The sequence below is a fragment of the Sciurus carolinensis genome, chromosome 16 (genome assembly GCF_902686445.1).
Source record: "Sciurus carolinensis chromosome 16, mSciCar1.2, whole genome shotgun sequence".
In the NCBI taxonomy this organism is placed as follows: Eukaryota; Metazoa; Chordata; class Mammalia; order Rodentia; family Sciuridae; genus Sciurus; species Sciurus carolinensis.
In genome coordinates, this window is record NC_062228.1 from 4,654,721 (window position 1) to 4,672,679 (window position 17,959).

Genomic DNA, 17,959 nt, shown 5'->3' on the forward strand with positions numbered 1-17,959 from the left:
AACCCATCACTTTGTTTAACAGTAACTGATGTAATAAAAATATTTTTTTTCAATTCCAAAATTAATAGATCTGTTGGGCACGTAGAAGACACAGGTACCTGCACGGTAGGCAGAGGTGAAGGCGTGTGTGAGCCCTCCTGCCCTGTGGGTAACGCGTGTGGAGACCCTGCAGGTGGCCTTTCCTGACTAGGTGCTCGTTCGTTCATTTGTCCACCCAACAAATATTCACTGAGATCCGGGTCGGCCGGGTCTGTGGGGCGCCTGGCCGAGGCGGTGAGCACCTGCCATCTTGGTTTGCGGCACGGAGGGGCCAAAGGCAACGGGCGGTCAATTGAATGGCACTGTGTCATCTCAGTGATGGGGCTCTGAAGGACGGGGTGCAGGGGCAGAGGAGGAAGGAGTGAGCCGTCTGGGATTCAAGAAGCCCTCCCTAAAGAGGCTGCCTCCCGTCTGAGACACAGGGATCAGTAGGCATCATCGGCTGGGGAAGCCTGTCATGCCAGGTGGAGGGACGACTTCAACAAATGTCCAAGGCAGAAGGATGCCCCCCGAGAACCCGCTGGGCTCACGTGAGCCGCAGGGTGTGCAGGCGGAACTCACGGCACACGGGTTCCCCGGATCTTCACCCAGCTCTTTCCACGCAGAGCCCGGGTGGGTCCCGCAGGTGTGCCTGGCTCTGGGAGGCAGGGGACCCTCAGCTGTGCCCCTAAGGCTGACCCACCCTGTCTGAATGCTGCGAAGAACAAAGACAACACCAGGGCAAGACCGGCCTTGGAAGAAGCAATCCTGCGAGCAAGCTGACATCAATCACGCCGAGCTTTGCTGTGCCTCCTACCAACCTGGGGGAGCCAGGCTAAGGGCAGCCGCTCCTAGGACAAGGAAGCCCCAGAAGAACGGGTGTGGCCTGAAGGGAACCAGGGCCAGGGGCAGAAAACAGGGCAGCTCCCATTCTTGACTCTGCAAAAGTCATTTTCCATTTTGTCTGTACATGAAACGTGGGACCAGACCTCCAGGGTCATTCCAGCTTACTATTCCACGCACTTCGGAACCAGGAGAGCGGAAAGACAGAAACACTGATAAATAAGACGCCATGAGCTAATGGCTACAGGTTCAAGCTGCAGCCTCCAATTTAGGAAGGGGAAAAGGGATGCTTCAAAGACTCAGTGGTTCACTGGGGACGGCCATTGAGGACAATGTGGGAATTGTGTATTTGCAATTGTTCATTATCAGACCAAGACTTGATCATTTTCCATACAGCAAATCTTCCTTTATGTGGGGAAAAATGTGTTGCTGGGTGATCTTGGTACTGTAAGCCTTGGGTCAGTTCACTCCCAGGAGGCAGAAATGAGAGAAAGAAACTAAACTGGAAGGGTTGTTCCTCAGTGATTTTCACGATGCCATATGTCTTAAGTGTTGGCATAATGGCTACCTAATAATATCTGTATGATGAACAGAGGTTGGGCCTCGGGTGTCCAAACTGAGGAGGGATGTTTGTGATTAGATACCATCGCCAATTGTCAGGGAGAGATGAGAACCTCAGGACAAGATGCAGTAGTTAAGTTGTACCCATGGGGCGTGGCCTTGGGTGAATCTTTAATCACCATCAATAATTATTACTACTGCCAGCCCCATCTAAGGAAGGACAGCTCAGAGGAGTAAGCAATTCTTCACCCCTGCAGGGGCTTGACCAGTGAGTATGGCTGAAGACTGGATCATTAATCGAATCTTGACCAGGAAAAGAAAATGAGTCTTCACTGGAGAATCATTCGACAGGGCGCCTGGCTCTTAGGGTCCTGAACTTCTCCTTCCATGGTTTATGAAATAACCAGTTAAGTCAAATGAAAGCCTGTTGAGAACAAGGTGTTCTTTCCAACTTTGGCCAAGAATTCCTACAAAACTGACAGAAAGATTGCTTCACCTTCAGGATGTTGGCATGGAAAGGAGGCTGAAGAAGAGCCCATTTCCTTGGAATGGACCCCAGAAGCCTGGACAGGGATGAATACCATGAGGGCCACACAGCCAACCTCTCTAGTCCCCATGGCACCAGGTTCTTCAGGAATCCACATACAGGTGACAGGCTCCTATCCTGGCTCACCTGGCAGCCATGTCCCTGAGTGGGAAAGAAACTGGCTATATTTTTCCTTGGGAAGAAAATAAATTAATATCCCACTCCCACAATGCATTATAGAACCAGAAGAACGAATTTAAATTTCAACTTCTATATAACTACTTAGGAAACTCTTGGGTGGAATCTACCAAAACCAACATAATGAATCATAGTCAGCAACATATCTAATGGAAATGTGCAGAAGTATTCACCCAAAACATGCTCAGTAACGTTCACTGAAGCTCTATTGGTAATCACTAAATACTAGACATGCTCCACACACTCTTCAGTAAAAAGGGTAAAGTATGATATATTCAGAAAATGGAATATGACATACCTATGATTCTACTCGAGTATCTAACAATATGGGTTAATCTCACCAACATAATGCTGAGTGAACAGCCACACATAAGCTATACGTTGTATGATTCCATTTATATTTTGTAAAGAACAAGTGAAACTAACTCAGTATCAAAGTCAGGATTGGTCACACCTGGGGGATGTGCCTGGAAGGGGACACGCAGGGGCATTTGGGGAGCTGGCCATGTTCTGTTTCATGATCTGGATTATCTATATATCATACTTCAATAAAGAGTTTTAAAAACTCTTATCTTCACATTCTGAAGCATTGGACAAGTCCTTCAATCACACAGCTCTCTTCTTGTAAAGACGTTTGACCTTTGCATGGCTGTTGGGAGAGTGGCTTCACAAGAGGGTCCCCATTGTGCTGACCCCAGTGTACTTCTCACAGGGGACAATCTTTAGAAGACATCCCAAATGGGTCTGCTTTTAGGAAGGAGAGTGTGAGGATGATGTCAGAACCACGGGAGGAACTACGAAGTTTCAGGTGTGTTCCTTTACATTCTCGAGCTCTGTGGAAGGTCCACGTCCCTTCAGCCATATATCAGGGAGGACATACTGCCCCAGACAACAACTGTAGAGCGTAAAGAGAACAGCGATGTTCTACACCCAGGGACAGCAGGACAGTGGGGAGGGGAAGCGGGCAGTGCCAAATGGAAGCAGAGCTGAGGTGGAAATGGAAAAGTACCTCCTCAGAAGAGGGACAGAGTGGACTCAAAGCTTTCAGGTGGGAGTTCGTCTAGGATATGAGTTGGAGCTGCAATGTCCCCTCAAACTCACTGGCTGAAGGCTTGGTTCCCAATGCAGCAGTGTTCAGAGTGGACCCTTGGGAGGCGACCGTACCCTAAGGGCTCTGACCTCAGGAATGGATTGATCCATTGATGGAATCATAGCTTAATGGGCTTGGTTACGAAAGTGGGCTGTCTTTCTCCTTCTCGGCTCCCTGGTTGCCACGAGGCGAGCAGATTTGCCACAGGTTCCCTGCCATGATGTTCTGCCTTGCCACAGGCCCAAAGTGATGGGGCCAAGGGACCAGGGACTGAAACCTCTGAAACCATGAGCCAAAATAACTCTTCCTCCTTTAATTTGCTTTTCGCAGGTTTGTCATCACAGTGATTCAAAGCTGACTAACACAGTCAATGTCTTATTTTCCTGAGATTTGCTGTCAAGACACTTCTTGACTATGTGTGTGTGGGCTGAAGTATTTTTGAGGTAAAGATTGATATCTTACATATATGCATGAGATATACAAATACACACCTATGTACGTGCGTGCTTATGCTAAGATTTGTAAGTGGTGACAGGTAAGGTAACAAGATTTCCAACTGGGAGATGGTACATGATGACAACTCAATGCCATTCATTGGGGAAAGTTTAAGAGGTTTTCAACCATTTTGGAGTCATGGACTCCTCTGGTAAATCGAGAGGGATGCTTCTATTAATAATATTTTCAATGTGTGAATATGATATGTTAGGTTTCAAAGGGAGCAAAGAATCCCATAAATGGATTCTTTTTGGGTCTGTGCATCCTAATCAGGAAGCTCTGGAATTGAAGGTCAGACCAATGGCAGCCATAACAAGGGTGGCCACGCCACTCAGTCTTTCAGAATGGCACTGGAGAGAACGGCTGAAGGACAGATGGTCTGAGACATTCTGAATAAAGAAACCAACATGTACCGGGTGGACATGTGTGCATATAGTTATGTTTAAGACCGTTCCCCAGAGTTGACACAGAAGTAAGTGTGTCAACCATGCCAGACTCTCAGGCCCCAGACCAGACTCAGGGAATGCACACATCTGGGGGAGAGGGCCAGGAAATGCCTTCGCAGCTTCACATGTATGTTAAAAGTTGAGAAGCAAAGTCCTGTGAGCTCAATTGTGGTTCTCACAAATGGAAGGAATTGAGAAGATTTTTATATTATTATTTTTAAATGTATGTTTTTCTATTAAGTTTCTACAATGCACATGTATTATTCTTAAAATGAGAAAAAAAAATGTTATTTAAAAAACTGAAGGCAGATTTTTTTGGTGGCATGTTAGAAATGACTTCCAGATGTAAATAACAAAATAAAAGCAGCACTCGTGAGGAATTTCAAGTTGTCAAATAAATGAACTAAAATTTGAGCAACACAGAGCATCTGAATTGTGGAGACTAATGCCTAACCAAACATCAGCATTCAAAGAAGAAATTATGAAGAAGAAATGTATTTAGAATGAATTCGAGGCTAGAAGGCCAACAGCGAACACAGCTGTTATGCATTTCTGAGATGGAATTAAAGGCAAAAAGAAAAAAAAAAAAAAAAGATCCGCAGTTAGGAAAGACTAAAGTAAACTCCTTAGGCACAGATCAGCTCCTGCTCCTGTTCCAGCCTGGGAGGACGAAGGTCTCACAGCCTGCTGCCCTCCCAGGAATCCATTCCCTAAAGGAACAGCCCCAGCCGGCCGCACTCCCTCCCGCACAGAAGCCGCAGGCTGCAGGCGGATCTGCCGCTCTGGGAGGAGTCTCCTTTCCTCCAGAGACAGCAGCCCAGCACCTCCTCACCGAGAGCGTGGGAGGTGGATGGATTGATGCTTGGGTGTCATGTCTGCCTCCCCACAGCCAAACCCTGCTCCAGAGGAACACCCCTGGGTGTCTCTCCAGGACCATACAGAGCCATAATGTCCCCAGCTAAGAGAGACCCTTCTGTTGGTCTCACCCTGCCATCCCGGCACCCACGGATGCCTCCTGGCACCTTCTGTTCCAACCCCTCCCCTCCCTGCCCAGCCGCCCTCCGTTGCCTGTGGATCCAGCCTCCATCTTTATCTGCCCTGCCCCAGGTTCCCCCAGCTGCAGGTGTTACCCATGCAACCGGACTAACCTTCCTCGCATGCAGATCAGATCACATCGCTCCCCAGTTTACCAGCCTCTATCGTCTGTGGGAAAAGGTCCAAACTGGGTCAAGGAGTTTTTATAGTTCTTTGTCTTCGAGCCCCAGATAATTTCTCTGGATTTATTTTTGATGAGTCCTTCCTAGCAGCACAGTCATTCTCTCAGTTGTTCACACATAGGGCCCTCTCTTGCCATGGGGCAGTGGACAACCCTGGCCCTCTCTTGCCGTGGGACAGTGGATCACTCTCTGCCCACCACCCCTTTACTTGCCCACGGTTGCTCGGCATCCAGGAATCCCCTTGGGACTTGCTTCCTTTGCACGCTTGACTTCTCCTGGCTCCCAGAGCTCCTGTCAAGGGCTCATCAGCCTGTGTACAGGTCTGTCCCTCCCCGAATGGCTCTTCTTGGGGGGCAACACTAGACAACACAGAGCTGGGGCTCATAGTAGTAGTTTAATAAATATCTCTGACGGAATGGAGAGCAAGGCTCAATTTTTCAGCTGCGGAGCAGTGTTTTCCTACTCAAGAGGCCTACAGGGAAGCTCTGTTGTCATCTCTTCATTAGAGTCACCCAGTGCAACAGGAAACACCAGCATGGGCAGTGCAACACCAAGGCCTTGCAGCAGGGGCTTCGGTCTGCTCCGTCTCTACCCACGGAGGTGGGCCTGGGAAGTAAGCGTTCACCTCAGCAGCCAGCCTCACGCCACAGCTCTGCTCTAGGGCCAGAGCTGGTTCCAAGCTGGAGAAATACAGGGGTTCTTCGCTGAGCCATGCCTGGTTCCCAAGCCTCTGCGCTGCTCAGTTTCTGTCTCCTGCTCTTCAGGTGGGACTAGAAATGGGACCATGGAAGGGCCCATCCATTCCCACTGTGTCCTGGGCCTTGCTCCTCCTCAGCCCTTATCAGCTGAGTCAACTGTGGCCTCACAATCAAGAAAAATGAGGAATTTGGACTTTTCTGCTTTCGCTGTGGCTTCTCAAGGCTGCCTCTGAACAGGGTGGTCAGCAGAGACACCACAGAAACACGCTGTCTGAGCCGCAGGCCATCCTCCCATGCCAGGCACAGGGAGCTGCTGTCCATTTGTCCACACGAGCTCTAGTTGTGAAAAGAAGCTACGGCTCCTGGCCTCGACTCCCTGTGCAGACGTGCACATCGAGTAAGGTTGGCGAGATCCTCGCTTCTCATTTAAGAGGATTCCGTCTCACCCTTGTCATTTTCCAGGTCGCATTGGGGCAATTTCCACGGCTTTTGGCAGCCTGGGCAGACAGACAGAGGACTTCCGTGCAAGGGGGAAGTGCCTCCTGAAGGGTCAGGGGCCAGGGCCACCCATGCTCTGCATGCTCTGTGGCTTTGGACAAGAAGCTTAATGCTCTGAAAGCAGCCAGATTGTCCAAAAACGGCCCTTGACTGACTGGGACCTGGGGAGACCAGGCAGGAGGGTCAGGTACTTCCCCCAACTGGAGGGTGCATGCCACTGACCATAGCTGCCCTGGAACCAGAGCACCCTCTGTCCCTTCTGGTGTCACATTCTGTGGGCCCTGAGGCCAGTGCACACAGGAGCCATCTCCTATTCCTTCTGGAAAGCCTGTTGTTAAATACTCAGGATTTTGCAAGTTGACAGCTTAAAATTGGCCACTCAGGCTATTTATACCAAAGAAAGTGGAAAACACTCCAGGTCAGGGCCACCGGCCCCAGGAGACAGTTCACCAGGATGCCACCGCCTGAGGCATCTGTCTTTGAGCTGCAGCATCTCAGATGACTTCTGCAAGTGTGACCACCTGTGTCCAGGCTGCCAGACACCCTGCAGCTTCATTCTATCACCGACGAGGTTGCGGGTAAGCTGGCCAAGAGCCCGGGCAGCGGTGGAGCGGGGCTCTCGCCTGTGCGCCTCCCTGGGCACTGGGGAATGGCCAGCCGGCTTCCACCTTCAGCTCACCCCTGCCCCGCCCTTCTCCCCTTCCCCAGCGGAACCTCTTTAACTCTTGCAATGGGGTGCGAACTCCATTCAGAGCTCTCGGCTCTGCGGGGGGCCACACGGCGGGGGCTCACCTGCACGGCAGCCCCCTTCTCTCCACAAGCCAAACCAGCCTACGCTATGCCTCTGAGCCTCCGTTTCCTCACTGGTGAGTGGGGACGGAATATTGACTGCTGAGGTGAGTTGGGGTGGTTCTTGTGAGTGTGCCATGAACACAGCGGAGACCCCAGCACCATGACCACTGACTCAGCACTGAAGAGTCGTGGGTGTGGGTCTCAGCCCCCCTCTTTACCTGGGTCACCCTGGGCAAGCTACTTAATCTTTCTCCGTCTCAGCCTTTCATCCAAGCGTGGTGCAGCATCACCGACTCCAAGGGTTGGCCTGAGGACCGAGCAGCTCAGGGCCGGCCCTGCTCGGCTGGGATCTGACGCGCACCAGGTGTTGAACTCTGTGGCTAAGTGTGACTGCTGCCCAGAGCCCCAAGCCCGATGCTGATTCAAGCTGAAACGCCAGCTCCTTTAATGTTCACCAATAATTGAATATAAATTTAGTCTGAGGCCAAATGTGCATAACACCAAAGCCCTAGGAAGCGTTCCAATTGAGAACTGAAAGGGTGATAAACTCAGGGTTCAAAGGCAGCCTCCCCCTTCCACTCAGAGGCCCTCACTTGCGGGATGTGTGTCATGGAGGACATTTTTGCATATATATGTATTGGCAAAAATTCAAAACAACTCAATGTTTTATCATTAATTAAACTTTGCAGAAGGAGGGCAACACTTGCTAATGGTGAATACGGCTTTATTAGACAGCCAAGATAAATTAGAATTGACTCTGTTCAGTTGTGAAAGCTTTGAGTGTTTCCATGTACGTGGGTTAAAATACCATCATAGGTGTAAGTCCAGAAACACAGGTACGCACTTCTCTCCCTCTCTCTCTGTCTCTATACACACACACACACACACATGTGCAAAGTCCATCAACATCAAATTCATCCCAATCTGCTGAGAATGCTTCTATGAGCTGACATAATGCTTGACTGCCAAGCAATTTAAATGGTGGCCTCATTGCCATTGTAGGAAATTAAAATTTGTTGGAAATATCCAGACTGATCATATAATGGTCTGTTAATTCCATTCTAACAACAAACCAGGCTATGATCACTTTAATTAATCAGTAGCCAGTGACTGCTTATCCAACCAGCCATAGACATGGCTAGAACTCAGGGGACGGTAGCAGGGACACCGCCGTGTGTCAGTTACTCTACAGGGACACTATGCTTAACAAACTACCGTCCAGAGGGAGGGAGGGAAAGTGCAAAAGAAACTGTAGAGCTGCTCAGAACGTGTGCAGTGCCATCAAAGGGGAGAGGCGGTGTACAGAAGAATTCCATGGAGCGGGTGACATTGGAAACAGGCTTCAGGCCAACAATGCCCAGTACAAAGACAGTGGGAGCCTGTTAAGTCGTTCACTTTTTTTTTTTTCCTTAGAAGGCACATTTGAAAACAGATAAATTGGTATCTGTTTAATTATACCAATATATCCAAAGCATTTAATTTTAGTAGGAAATCCATATAAACATTAAGAATGAGATGTCTCCCATTCCTTGTGTGTGTCCTGTTTTTGAAATCTGTTGTGTATCTTACCTGCACGGGACCTCTCAACTGAGGCATTATCTTTGATCTGCATTTAGATTAAAATTTACAATTGAAGAGGTAGATTCACATTAAGTTTTCCCAATACTGTCTCAAGTCTTAGTGTTCGAGTTGGAACTCAGATTTAAAAATGGACTTCCTCACCTGCACCACCCACTTCTCGAGCGGTCACTAGCCACACATGGCGAGCGTCCTCGGTGGTGGAAGCACTCCCAGAGCACACGCAGGGGCTGCTCCGATGGTGTCCAGGGCGAGGAAAGAGTTCAAAGACATGCAAACAGCAAGGCGGGTGTGTAACTGGCACACTTGTAGTCTGCATGTAGGAATAAACCCTGAGGCTCATTTCAAGAAGAATTTTTGAGCACTGGCCTCAGGGCCTCTTGGGTCCCTGTATTCTAATTCCTCTCCTATGTAGAGCTGCTGGTTTTAATGGTTGCTGGTTCCCTTAAAAGGGAACAGCTGAATGGAGGGAGATTTCTGATAGGAGTGCCTGCAGCCCGGACAGAGGGTGTGGAGCAGTGGATTTAAAAGGGGCAGAGCGTACAATGCACTGACCACAGGCAGAGCAAGCCTTGCTGAGTCCACGCCTCTGCAGAGGGTGAGGAGTAGGGTGCTGGGGATCAGCGCCACCTTCCAGTCCAGCTTCTGAGGATGCAGCTTGGCACCGCGGGTTTCCAAAGAAGCAAATGACTATGAAATGGAGTAAAACTAATTCAAACTCCGTGGCCCCTCTTTGCAGCGGGAGGCATAAGTCGGATGCTGGATATGGGGAGACCGCTAATAAACCATACTTCCAGACTTCTGCAGAATACTCTGGAACTGCGGTAAATTACCCTCCGGTATGGCTCACATTCACCACACAATCAAAGCAGAGTCCCGCGCGAGTGGTTTTCACGATTTGGTCTAATGATCTATGTGGATTCCCTTTACAGAGAGCACATGGTCCAATTACATATTTCTTCCATCCCGGGTTCAAGATGTCCTTCCAAATGCCCATTCTACCAATTTATAGGTGTATAAAAAAAGGATTTTCAGTAAAATGTACGTTCATTGGTTTTGATGAAAAGGGTTTGTGATGAAAGTAGAATATCTAATAAGCATTTCATAAATGACTTGTCTTTCAAACTTAATATAAAAGAGAATAAAATACATCTCCCAAAGACCTCGGTGCTGTCATGCAAGACTTACCGTCCCCCGTTCTCAATCAGTCAGGCCCCAAAACTCAAAAATCTCTAAAGATGCAATCAAATATTTATCAGCAGAAGTTGGAAAAACTGAGAAATTATTTATGACCCAAATTTTGAAATAGTCACACTTTGAAGGGTGGGGGAGGCGCATGTGGAGGCAGCACGTGTCTCTCAGGGCACGAACCCAGCTCCTCCCTTCTGTCTAGAATTCAAAGACCGGGAAATGAGGGGCTTGTGGAAGTGCATTCAGGCCCTGCAGGGTGTTTTCCCTTTCTTCTGAAACACAGAGATCTTCTAAGGCAGAAGTATTGTGGGAAAGAGCCAGAAAGGAAGAGGCAACCCCATTCTCCCACGGCCAGGGGTGCTGGGCTCTGTCACCAAAGCTTGCCTCATCTGTGCTTCTGACCAATAGGCAGGGCAAGCAGCAGCGAAACAGAAGGTTGAGGTTGGAAGAGGATTCCCTTCTGTGATGGGGAGACCCCCAGATTCCAGGAATCCGCTGCTCACTGCCATTTGGCAGATAAATGAATCACGAGGAGCTGGATCCCTGGAGGTGCCGCACAGCCTTTTTGGCCTTTCCATGGGTTTTCACACTGGCCTGGGCACCTTGCTCTGGGGTCCATAACCTTGGGTACTGGGAACTCCTCTCTATAGGAATTCACATATACACCCATGTTACAATGACCCTACTGTTATGTACAGTTGTACTGCACCAATAAAAAATTAGAAACACTGATGTGGCTGCGTTACTATAGTATGCTAATATTAAGTCCTTTGGTTATAGACCCAGGAGTGGGATAACTGGGTCAAAAGTGGGTCTGTTCCAAGCTTTCTGAGGAATCTCCATACTGCTTTCCAGAGTAGCTGCACCAACTTGCAACTCCACCAGCAATGTAAAAGTGTGTCTTTCTCCCCACATCCTCACCAACATCTATTATTGTTGGTGTCCCAAAAAACCAAAGGCTGAATGTTTTCCCTGATAAGCGGAAGATGATATATAATGGGTGTCAGTGGGTGCGGGGTGAGAGAAGAATGGAGGAATTTTAGATTACACAGAGGGAAATGAGAGGGAGGTGGGGGCAGGGGTATGAAAGATGGTGGACTGAGACAGACATCATTATCTTGTGTACATGAATGATTACACGAATGGTGTGAATCTACGTCGTGCACAACCCTAGAAACGAAAAGTCGTACCCCATTTATGTACAATGAATCAAATGCAGTCCATGAAAATAAAAAAATGAAAACAAAAATAAAATTAAAAACATAAACACAGAAATTGAGACTGAATGACAAAAAGAATAAAAAGAAAATCCGCCCTCTTGAAATATAAGATAAATAGTGTCTGTGCCAACATGCTAACTCCTATGTCATTTAGTACAGTCTAATATTTAAACTTCATTTTCCCTACTAATTATGAAATTCACATAGGAAAGTTGAAAGAATTTCACAGCAAGAATCCACAGGCTCGCCAACTAGATCACACCATCCATCGTCACTTTAGTACGTTTCCCTTATAAAACATCATGTATCCATCCATCTGGCCCTCTGCATCTTAGCTTTTGGTGCACGCCAAAGAATCAGACTTAATTTTAATGCTGCTTTAAAGAGAGCAGTTGTCAGCAAGCATGTTCCGTGGCACAGTAGAGGTCCCTCAGAGGTCCCTCAGAGGGGCAGAGAAGGTATTCAGCTCTCTGCATGAAACTCAGTGTGCATCAGAGTCACCTGGAAGTCCTCTGAAAGCATAGCTGGCTGGCCCCGGCTTCTTTGGACTAAGACTGGTTTAGACCGGTGGGCCCCACCCACCCGCACTTCAGAATCACTTGGGAGCTTTTTAACAAGGCTGGCGACCGTCCCACCATGCCCCAATCAGGAGAACTGGTCCACTAGGGTGAAGCCCTGCAGCTGAGTCTAAGTGTTTGTGGGGAGAGCTGGGACCTCAGTCATAAGGGGACCTAAAACAGAGCACAACTTAGGTCTCTGATTTACATATGGTCTGAGTGTCTCTCAAGGCTCCATGGGTTAACTTTCAATTCCCAGCGTGAGGTACTAAGAGGGTGGAACATTAATCTGACTATGGTGTTGAAGGTTACTAGGACAGAACCCCATGATTGAACAGGTCCTGCTGGTTTCATAAGAGAGAACAGACAGACGCACCTTCATACACACTCCCTATCTCTTGCTCTGGGACACCCTGCGTGGCCTCAGGACTCGGCCAACAAGAAGACTATCACCAAATGTGGCTGTCCACCTTCCACCTTCAGAACTATGAACCCCAATCAACCGCTTTTCTATATAAAGTAACCTGTCTCAGGTATTTCATCAGAGTAATGCAACATGGACTAATGGGTCTCAAAAACTATCTCGGGGCACAGCCTTAAAGGTGTGGGAGCTCCAATCGTTTGGCAAGTAAATCCTGGGCTCCAGGAACATCCCGACCAAAGACATCACAGGGCGAGGGCTCACCACCCCACTCCTTCCCCTCAGCTGCTCTGTTCTCCTTTGGGGCATAGTCTAGACTCTCAGAGAGACTCTGCTTAAAGAAAGTCACCTTCCGCAAGGGGGCAGTTTAAAGTAGTAAACAGTGGCCGCCCGGACCCTGGATCGCAACTTTCTGATTTCTACAGAAACGGATTTCCGAGTCGCCCTCACCTCCCACACAGACCACCACAAACCCTCCCCTTAGTGGGTCTCTGTTCCCACAAGTCACTCTCCAGGAGGCAGCCTGAGGGGTGACACACTTGCTCCTTGGGGACAAGTTACAGTGACCAGAGGACATCCCTATGTCACAGGGCCTCCAGACAGCTGGCCTCCCTGCCCCATGGCTGCCTGCCTTGCCGAGGGTGCTCCGTCCCCACGCGCTGCCCCTCAGAGGCTCCCCAACCCTGCCCTGCAGGCCTGCCCCATCCATGCAGGTTCCTTTGCCAAGATGCGTGCTCTGGGCCTTCCACGCCGTCCCTTTCTGACCTTCCCCATCTCTCTCAAATGTCACAGCCCCAAGCAGCCACCAGCCGCCGATGCAGACACCCCTCCTCCCCCGAGCCCGGTCTGTTTTCCGCATGTCACTACGTTTCTGTTTTCACAGTGTCCTTAATTCTCTAATTCTCTTGCTTATTTGCCTATTTGTGGGAGTGAGCGTCTTGTCCCTCACCCCAGGAGAGTGTCGGCTCTGCTGCCTCTTTGCTCACAGCCGCCCTCACCCGGGCCAGCTCAGAGTCTGGCAGGTAACCACAGCCCATTTATTTAATCCATGAATGAGTAGCCTAATTACATCAGCCATTAAGATCATCCACTAACTAATTGCCAGTGCTCAAATTCCAGGTTTGCCAGAAAATACTCACAGGTTAAAATTTGCTTCTTCAGGTTGACCACCCAGTGGGGAGGAAACATACAGAGAAGTGGTAAATTCAATGTACAGGAGGCAGGATTTTGGACTAAGCCCCTGCACTTGGTCCAACAGACCAGACCAAAGCAGAATGGAGTAGTATGTCAGGTGCCACACAATCACAGTGGACCTTAACATGGGCCTGTTTTCTAGCACATGCACAGCAGCCAGGCAGGCGGGGCCCCGTCTCCTGGGCCAGCAGTCACCGCCACCCCACAAGGCATGCGAGTGACATGACAGCTCCAGTTAGTGTCCCTTTTCAGCCCCCTTTGAGTTTACTGCTGACCCTTCTGCCCAGCTCAGCGGGAACCCTGGCTACTTCGTAGATGGGAGGCTGCCTGATTTATGAATCTCTAATAATGGCCAGCCCCATTGCCAGACTCAGCTTGTTGAAGTTCTGCTGCTTGACCCAAGTTGCCATGAGGATTATGGCCCGTTTAACAGTGACTTTCTCTCTCTAGCACAGTTGTTCTGATTTAGGCAATGGCGTGTCCGGATCTGGTGAATGTGATTTAATTCTCTTGATCTGGTTTAGTTTTTAGAAAGCTGACCCAGTGGAATTTCTGGACCTAGACATTTGGAAAACTATCTCAGTGAAGACTCATGTCAATATTGCTGTCCTAAGCACCCAATCTGGCTGGTCACCTGATGACGGCTCTCAGGACAGAGTCCATTGGTGACCCAGGGTGTCCAGCCACGTACCAGAACACCCTTCCCAACATGCAGATCTCTAGGGTGCAGACTCAGAGTCGCTGTTTTTCCCAAGCACACTCTCGCCCTGCCTTTTGGATGATCTTTTGAATGTTTTTCTTGCCCAAATCCTCTGGCCTCTTGGGTACAGAAGGCGGGGCCAATTTCAGCTGGTCACCAGAGTCAGCAGGTCTGCCTGCACGCTCCCCCACCTGTGGCTCCTCTGACGTACCTTGCCAACGTCTCTTGGGAAGGGCTGCCTCTGGTTCTCTGGAATCAGAATGGGCGACACCACAATGGACCTCTTTTGTCTTGGGACAGGAGAAGTTCTTGCAAATTTAAATATATCCTGAAAAAGAAAAGGAAACCCACTGGTTAAAATCTCCCACAGAGCACAGCTGTCACCCCTGCAAGTAGGCGTCCTGTTGTGCAAGTGTCCAGCTGGACACTGCCGATTCGATGCCACTGAACCTCCTTGGTGTTCCCAGGGCACAGTGAGAACCCCGCTCAGGCTGGACTCAGGACTCTCGATGACCGTCACCGAGCTGCTGATCCGGCCCTGCAATTGCTCCCTACAAGGCACGCTCCTGATTTCAGAGTTGTCTCCTTTCTCAAGGCACTGAAGGGGCGGAGTGTTCATTGGGTTGGGAACCGGGAACCTGCTGCCCTGAGTGACTTTTCACGACCACCTGAAAGGTCCTGAGACTCCCAGGTGAACAGGCATGAAGGGGCGGTGGGGAGTTCCAGCCTTGGCAGGCGTCAGGCAGCCACATGGCCACATAGCCCATTTCTTCCAAGGTTGACCCTATTGTGAGGGCAGCTCTCCCGACTCAGGCCCTGGAGGGGCACTGTCGGCAGCCCCCCTCATTAATTAAACACGTCTTTCCCAAGGAGAATTCTATATAGTTATTTTTAGATGAAGCACCAGTATCACATTATAAGAAGAAAACATAAAAATAAGCATGCAAGAAATCAACAGATACGATCATAGTTGAGCCAGAAACCTCTGTGCATGGAAAGAGAGCCTTCTTGTTAGAAGGAGCAAAGAAGACGGGTCCGGATGGGTTAAAGGGGCCTCGGTACCAAGCAGAGACTTCCTTCCTGACCCCATCAGAAGACTGAAAGGAAGCTGAAGGGAGTATCATTTTCAAAATGTAAATAGACCTCATCTAATAATACAGCACACTAATTCCAGTTATCATCCGTATCACCACAAGTAAGCACTCAAACTTTAGGTCAGTCTATCAAAATCATGTGGTAAAAAATAGTCCCACGCCATCACTATTCCCTGACCCCATAAGAGTGTATGTGTGTGTTTATGTATGTATGTGTATGTGTGTGTGCATGTGTATGTGCGTGTATGTGTATGCATGTATGTATGTGTGTGCGTGTATGTGTGTGTGTGTATGTGTGTATGTGTGCATGTGTGTGTATATATGTATATGTGTGTGTGTGTGTGTGTGTGTGTGTGTGTGCATTATAGTTTTAAAGGAAAATCTACATTTAAAAACTCCAACAGTATACAAGAGCAGCTCATCTCTGGATACTTCTATGAATAGTCCCTCTCTTGATTCTGCTGGAGTATAAAATGACACTTTGCCTCGTGGAAGCAATTGAGCAACACTATTTGTTGAGAGCCTTGCAAATGTGCACTTCCTTTCCTTTGTAATTTCACTTGAGGAGCATCAGGTGATAAACTCAGAAGAATAGAGCTGTGTGCAGAGAGAGGTTTAGTGACACGCAATTTATACGGGGCGAAAGTGAAAAACGACCTAAATGTTCAATGGTAGAGACAAGGACGAATCTGATCCATTGGAGGGAGATGTCCCTAGGCCATTACAAACAGAGCGACGAGAAGACCAAGGTCCAGCAGGACCACTGCTCCAAACCTTGCCACCGCTCTTTCACTACTGCAGTGACCTTGTGCCCCTCACGTGTGGGCTGCTACGGGAGGCACGGACATATATCCACTCTGGCTTTCACGACCCCCTGACCCAATCATAGCCCTCCTTAACCAGTGAAGAGACTTCAGAGAGATCATACTCTGATTCAACCAGCTGATTCACCCTGCCGATTCACCCAGCCGGAGGGAGAAGGCAGAGGACACCAAAGGCAGGGACAGAGAGAACACCGAATCAGACGCACTGTCTGCAGTAACCGTAAAGAGTGTGGAAAAGAAAACCTCAGGCACACGCAAAGTCAAGGCTGATCTCTGGAAAGCAATAGACGCGATGGGCAAGCAGAGGCAGACAGATGGGCACCTGCATACAGATGGCAGGATAAGAAAGAGCCGGAAGGATAAAATGAGCCAACAAAAAGCATAGCGAGAATGTAGAAGAGAAAAAGAGAAGGCGATGGAAAACAGAGTGGGCCACAGTCATACTAAACGGCTGTGTCGCGCTGTGGAGAGTCTGCTGGTGATCAAGGTGGAGAAGGAGTGGAAAGCAGGCGCAAGGTACAAGGCTCAGTTACAGCTGAAAACCCTCGGGCCTCCGATGAGTGAGTGTCCGGGACAGCTCCCTGGGAGATCTGGAGTCCTGTGGGAAGGTGGAGAGCCACCCGGGCCTGCTCGCTGTGCATGCATGTCCGCCTCCTCAGGAGCTCTCACCAGGCTTGGTGGCAAAGGGCCTGCGTTCCCGCCTGTGGATGAAGGATCTTTGGTCCTCATGGGCCAGAACGGCCCATCTAGAGCCCCACGTCTGCCCCTGCTGTCCTCCCACCCACCAGCTATTCAGGCCCCCGCCCGGTCCACTCACGCAGCCCTCACAGCACCGCAGAGTGGGCCACCAGCACAGGGCATCTGCCTGAATCTACAGCCAAGAAGAGGACAAGGCTCCGAGCCATGGGAAGCCCTGCTGGAGGGACGGGCTCTGTGGGGCAACTGATCCTGAGAGGTTCCCTGTGCACACGGCTAGTCCTCCAGGGTGTGAGTCTGGGACAGTGACTGGCGCAGAACCCTGCTCTTCCTCCCGCTCTTACCTTCTTCCCACCTAGTAGGCAGAACCTCAGTATGGTCCCACACCAAGTTTCGGGTCCATGACTCTGCCTGCCTGATTTGTGTGTGTGTCTGTCACTGCCTGTTTGCTGACACGCATGCTCCTAGCGGGCTCTGCCTGGGATGAGCTTTTCACTGAGGCATCCGTGTGTGTGTGTGTGTGTGTGTGTGTATGTGTGCGCGCGCGCACGCGTATGTGCTCGGAAGTGACATGCCTCTGTGTGACGGGGGCACCTGGCAGCCATTGTACCTCATGTGACTGACAGTCGCAGGCCGCGGGCAGATCCGGGTGCCCCCGTGCTCCTGCACGTCACTCTGGAGAGCACAGGCCACACCCATGTGTGGGTTCTCCTTCCACTCTGGATCTGAAAGGCCAGCAAATCCCCCTTTTCTCTCAGATGGAAATGGAAGGAGAAAGTGCTCGTGGGCCCAGCTGGAACTCTCTAAAGAACGGCACAAAAGCAAAGAATGGGACTTAACACAAGCACAGGGGAAGGGAGGAAGTGGGGTGAGCCATTGTGTCCCTTTTAGGAGTGAGTCATTTGGCTGTGGGTGGCCTAAAGCCAGATCTAAATGCCCACGTACACTCAGTCACTTCAGATTTCCAGATTTGCTAGATGCATACAGACGTCAAATATCCTCTCACATCAAACACAAACTCACACACATCTGTGGGCTCACACACACACACCCAGGCACACACACCAGAATGCGCTTACAAGGTCACACACATGAGTGGATT

General features: G+C 49.6%; 1 protein-coding gene across 1 annotated transcript in view; it reads right to left on the bottom strand.

Annotated features, from left to right (window-relative positions):
* The window catches only part of Cdh13 (cadherin 13), an 899,199-nt gene that overhangs the window by 469,979 nt on the left and 411,261 nt on the right, over positions 1–17,959 (bottom strand). The window contains exon 4 of the mRNA XM_047528617.1: positions 14,455–14,571. Within this exon, the coding sequence (XP_047384573.1) occupies positions 14,455–14,571 (117 nt within the window). The remainder of the gene's footprint in view (positions 1–14,454; positions 14,572–17,959) is intronic.